A 6,000-nucleotide genomic window follows, 5' to 3' on the forward strand; every position below is an offset into this window, starting at 1 on the left:
TATCAATCTGAATTGATAATATATATCCTATTATCTTACGATATATCTATTGTATTGTATCGTATCGTAAAATATGTGTCATATATTGTACCATACTAATAAGCATGAATGTATCAAATCAAGTAATAAAGCTTTCAAAATGACTGCCTTGCCATATTTAGCTTACATGTTCAAGCATCGAATAAGCAACCTTGAGTCTAACCAGGTAACTACTCATCCTCTAAACTTATGAGCCAGGTGGGCATGTGCAGCAGTATGAGCTCTATCAGTGATGTATTTACATGACAGTATGCAGGAGCATGAGCTAGAACCATAGAGTGTAAAATTATTTCACTGAAATCAGATGCTTACAGGAAGAATAACATGACATTATTGATGATCTTGGAAACTTTATTGTACATCAATGGCTGTAAATTACTTTTCTTTTATCCAAATAAAAAATGTGAGCCTGAACAAACAATATTATGAGCAGCTCGTCTTCATGTAACCCAGTGAGGTTCAGGAGGAGTGCATTTCATACTAGTAGAGATGGCTTTCTATTGGGAGGTACTTTGTCCTATAAAATGCTTTAAACTAATTGATTCGTTCGAGATTAAACAACACCATTTCCTCAAGGCCTGATCGAAAGGCACTTCGAGGAAGACTCAGCAGATTCTGGATGGCAAGATCAGCCTTCTCTTTTGCTAATTCTTGTGCTCTCTCAATGCCTCCACAGGTCTTTACCAATTCAATGGCTTCTTCAAGAGAACCCATCTCACAAAATTCAGATTCAATAATCTCTCTCAGTTTTGGCTCTTTCTCTAGAGCAAAAATTACAGGTGCAGTCAGGTTCCCTTTTGCCAGATCACCGCCCGCTGGCTTCCCCAGCTGTTCTGCTGACTGAGTGAAATCCAATATATCGTCAACTACTTGGAAGGACAGACCGAGATTTTTACCATATTCATACATTTGACTTGACAAACTACCATCAACCCCACTAAAAATAGCAGCTCCCTTGGTACTAGCAGCAATTAAGGAGGCTGTTTTACAGTAGCTCTTGAGCAGATACTCTTCGAGTTCAACGTCACAGTCAAACAAACTAGACACTTGCTTTATTTCACCACTTGCAAAATCTTTAATAACCTGTTACAAATAAGCATCAAACTAATTGATAGGCCACCCATTACCAAAGTTTATCACAAAAGGAAAGTAATAGAAGACCACAAAAAGAGATAGAGATGAAATCAATTGAGTCTTTTACAATTCATCAATTATTCACATTACTTATAGCAGAATTACACACTAGGAATTGGAGAAGAGGAACCCAGCTGAGGAAGGCAGTCTGCAGGAGCCAGGTACACAACAAATTCAACAAAAAAAAAAAATCACAATGTGCACCCGCTCTATGATGCCGCAAGATCTAATTTGAGAAATGACTAGCTTCATAAACATCTGGGTAACCATCAAAAAGTGGATGCTGAACAGTTTAGAAGACAAAAAAGTGATGGAGTGTCGCATACCTGACTGATGAGCTTAATAACTTCAATATTTTCAAGATTTGCTAGGTACCACGAAGACTGAGCAAACATGAAGTCCCCAGCCAGTACTGCTACTCTTGTGCCATATAGTTGGTGAACGGTTTCCTTCCCTGAACATGAAGAGCAATTAGTTCAAATAACAAGGAATTTTGAAGGGGTAAAAGTTTGAATGTAGGGGGAGAAACCATAACATGTTAGAGATATAAAATGTGGCAGTGCAACTGACACAGAAATACACTGGCAGTTTACACCAGTCGCCCAAGTGTCACTAACAGAAACCAAGTCACTAGAAAAGACAAGACAACATATAATGAACTATCCCATCAATCGACTCTATTGACCAATATCATAATACAATACACATAAGCAATTGATTTTAAGTACCCAGAGGGATTATAACATAATTAATGTGATTTATTTACACTGCTCCTCTAAGATCCTTCAAAATAAAGCTAAAGTAGGAGCAAAGCCAAAAATTAGGTTCTAGAAGCTAAGACATTAGTTTCTACAGACAATATATTAGGTGAATCTGGACACTCCAATTGAAAAAAGCTGTGGATACAAGTTGGTTCTTGTTTAGCTGTATATAGATTGGCATTGCAGAAAAAGGAATATATAACATTTTATAAGAGATCTTGATGTACAATATACCTCTTCTCATGTCACTTTCATCTAATACATCATCGTGTATTAAGCTTGCAGTATGGATCATCTCAATGATCTCGGCTAATCGACGGTGCTCTGCAGTAAGTTCTCTGAAAGAAATCAGTACAGAATGAATCTCCAATTTGCTTTACAGAATTTCAGGAGTTAGCAAATGGTTCTGAATATTGCTTACTTCAATCCAACCATTTCTGCTGTTGCTCTCGACACTAGGAACACCAAAGCCGGTCTCATCCGCTTACCACCAGCACCAAAGATTTGCTCAGCTGCAGACATAAGAACTGGGTTTTCTGCACCAACAATCTGGTAAAGCATCATCATCAGATATGCAATTTACAATTCCATAAGAAAATAATTTTAAAAAAAAAAAAAAACTCAGCTTCAAATACAAATGGTGCACTAGTCGAGCAAGGAATTGCAAATGGACTATCATAAATATAGTCACAGGAACATAAAAATGAGCTACATAAGTAAACACTATAAACAAGTACTAAGAGCCAATCTTACTTTCATGGACAAATGTTCAACAAATTGCAAAACACACGAGCCTATCAATCAGAAACAAAATATTATGTCTTAGTCAGCTAGGAGATTCGATCATAAAGCACTAGCGGGCAGACTTGCTAAACCGACTCACGTAGCATTTAAGTAAAATATGTCAAGGAGTATGACTGAAATGAAGATAATACCTAAGAAAGCTCCATATTTTATGCAATATTAATGTTAGCATCAACAAATTAAATTTGGTGCTATCAGAATCTCTAACACAATGGCAATAAGCCTAAATTCCACCAGAAGTTAACAGCATTCAATTGCAAATGAGACCTTTCTTCTATTTTATTCGATAATGAATTTCATCTTTCATACAAGAGAACAGACTGAAATTCAGCTCAGCAGACAGCAGCCAATATCCCACAAGAAGCTAAAGTAAAATCCCATGAACCAGCTCATGTGCAAATTCTTGAAATAAAAATGTTCTGCATGGCATTAAAGCATACTTAATAACAATACATAAGATCATCCCAAAAGTAAAAGATAAGTAGCATTCTCTAACTAGACAATATCAAAAAATTTTCAAAGAAAAATTACCGACTGGAGATTTTGATTGAGAGTCCGGAGGTCATCAGCAACCACTTCAAATAAATTTGCCAGTGAAACCGGACTTCTTGCCTCTTTCTTCAAATCCAGAACTGGTGGAGGACCTTGACTCACTCCTAAAATAAATCCACAAGCTCAACAACTTTAAAACTTGCATAATTAAAATCAAATTCAAACTCTCTTATACTAGGAGCAAACGCAGCCATTACCAAGTTGGTAAAACAACAAACACCTATAAAACAGAAACAAGCAACACAACATATTGGATAAAACCAAGTAGTAAACAATTAAAAACAACACTTAGCCATCAAAAATTAGTACCATTAAGCAAAGTTTCAGGTGTTTTAGTGGAATAAACACGACACCGAGCAAGGTTGTGCTTGCAAAAGACCAATCTTTGGGCACCAAAGTGTCTAGTACTTCTCCTAGAAACACTCTTTGCATAACTTCTAACCCAAGACCTATCAATGGATACGCTGGAAGAACACCCACAAGCCACCAAATCAAGCACACTTCTTCCAAAATCAACATTGCGGCACGTCATTGACATGATTCTCAACAGCAATCCCAGAAGCCAAGCAGCCAAAAAAGCCACCAGATTTCAAAACCCAGAGAGAAAATCGAGCTTAAACTCCCATTAACGATAAAAACAACAGCTAATCATCAACTGGGTAGTGAACAGAAACTGAAAAAGAGTGTCCAAATGGAGGATTTGCCAGTTAAGTTTTTCTCCTAATAACGGACACAAATGGGGTAATCGTATTGAGTGGTAGAAAGAAATCCACACAAGACATCAAAGGATAAAAACATGTCATTTATTATCAGTGAGTTGCGATGAGTGTTGTTTCGTGTAGGACATAAGAGACTCCTGTGGTCTGTAAAATGTGTGTAAGAAAGCAACTGAAAGAACGGGGCCTTATCTGCGGGTCAAAGCCAAATCCATGCCAAATTGTAGCTGGTGGTCAAAATTGAAGGAAGTTCGATGAAAGCCACAGCCTTTATTTAAATAAGGCCGAATGATTATGGCCCACCCAAGTTTTAGTCTAATAAAAACTCATAACACTTTTTCATAATTCAATTGTTATTAAATTTTTTTTTTTTTAAATAAATTAATTACCGAAAACAAGGGGGGTTAAGAAAATTATCCAAAAACTAAAGATTAAGTGAAAATGCCCTCTTTTTATTAAAGGACCAAATTACCCTTATATGTAAATCAAGAATTTTACATATTTCTTCCCACATTTTCCTTCGTACACGGATAAAATTCAAAGAAAATCACAAGTCTCCCATGGGTCTTCCATGGGCGTAGTAATTTTCATCTTTCTCATTGAGTTTTCATAATTTTTTACGATCAAAAATAGCAAAGAAGGTTAATACATTATCCCTAATCTTGTTTGAATCAATTTATTATTAGGAGTATTAAAATTTGATGAAGATTTTAAGGTTTGAATGTTTAGGGTTTTGATTTTGAATAATACATAAAATATTTTGATTCTTAGTAGTTTTACTTGAAATTTTTTAGGGCTATTATGTTATAGGATATGTAGATTTGATTTGTGTTGAAATTGGAGGCTGAAATGACAATTTTTGACCAAAAAATTGGTTAGATTGATTGGAGATCCTTTCCCACCAGGCTGAATTAAACCTCCTATAGGTTGGGACGATCGCCCATCAGATAGGAGAAAATTGAGCTTTTTCAAAATATTAGGGTCCAAGAGAAGAGGGAAAAATCCACGGGGGCCAGTTGGAAATTTTACATTAACTTGTGGGGTGATCCATGAAAGATGGGGAAAATGGGGGGTTGGGGAAATTGACTTTTTTAAACTATAGGGTCTATAAGGGATTAAAAAATTGATAAGGGGGCAACAGAAAAATATTGAACCTATTTGGAAGGAGAAATTTTATAAGGGTTAAATTAATATTTTTCACACTTAGGGTTTTTTTTATATATAGTTTTCGAATTTCATATCCATTTTTCTTATTTTAAGATTTTTCAATATGTAACTTTCAAATTTGACATATGTTTCTTGATTTTGCGCTTTTCTAGGCTTGTTTTACGATGTAATTATAGAATAGACATTTTTGCTTAATAAGGGATAAAATGGGTAATTAATTTAATTTCTAACTTTTTTATTAGATACAAGAGTAAAATCATTGTTTTATCATTAATATTAAAAAAATATAAAATTTATTATATTTTCCTCTTAAATTTTAAAAACTAACAATTTCACTTCTGTCTAAAGTTTTTTAATTTTGAAAAGTAATATTTTCCTCCCTCAAAACCTAAGATTTATTTTCTTACCTCTCTAGCCACTGACGATGATGCTATCACCCTTAAGTCATAAACGAAACTCCAACCACCATCTTGAGCCAAGTCAATGGTGTGACAAAGTGCAACAAGCCAATGAAATCTAGCCTCCTTCTACAATGAAGAGGCACAATATGATGTGACGACGCCCACTTTTGTTGGTCCAAATGCTTCGTCTAGATGATACAATGAAGGCATTGTCCAAACAAATCACGTCATCCAAATTGGATAATGCTTTCACTGTCCACACATTCTAGATGACAAAATGGTCTTGGAAGGGATGATAGCAACTTTGGGTTTAAAGGGGAGTCACCGGTGGCCAGAGATGGTCGTTGAAGAGCTATTGAAAATAAACCCTAAGTTTTTCTTTTTTTTTTGGGGGGGGGGGGGGGGGGGGAATGTTACTTTTCAAAG

The 6,000-nt window shown here is 35.6% G+C and overlaps 1 protein-coding gene across 1 annotated transcript; it reads right to left on the bottom strand.

Moving 5' to 3' along the window:
- Positions 1 to 300: 300 nt before the first annotated feature.
- LOC123201391 (solanesyl diphosphate synthase 1, chloroplastic) lies at positions 301 to 4,227 on the bottom strand. The gene is made up of 6 exons (XM_044616874.1): positions 3,600 to 4,227; positions 3,270 to 3,394; positions 2,356 to 2,483; positions 2,169 to 2,272; positions 1,500 to 1,627; positions 301 to 1,122 (listed from the first exon to the last, which is right to left on the bottom strand). Exons 1-6 carry the CDS (start codon positions 3,826 to 3,828, stop codon positions 574 to 576), a joined length of 1,263 nt encoding a protein of 420 aa, XP_044472809.1. The 5' UTR covers positions 3,829 to 4,227; the 3' UTR covers positions 301 to 573.
- Between the last annotated feature and the right edge of the window lie 1,773 nt (positions 4,228 to 6,000).

Source organism: Mangifera indica, chromosome 18 (genome assembly GCF_011075055.1).
Source record: "Mangifera indica cultivar Alphonso chromosome 18, CATAS_Mindica_2.1, whole genome shotgun sequence".
Taxonomy (NCBI): domain Eukaryota; kingdom Viridiplantae; phylum Streptophyta; class Magnoliopsida; order Sapindales; family Anacardiaceae; genus Mangifera; species Mangifera indica.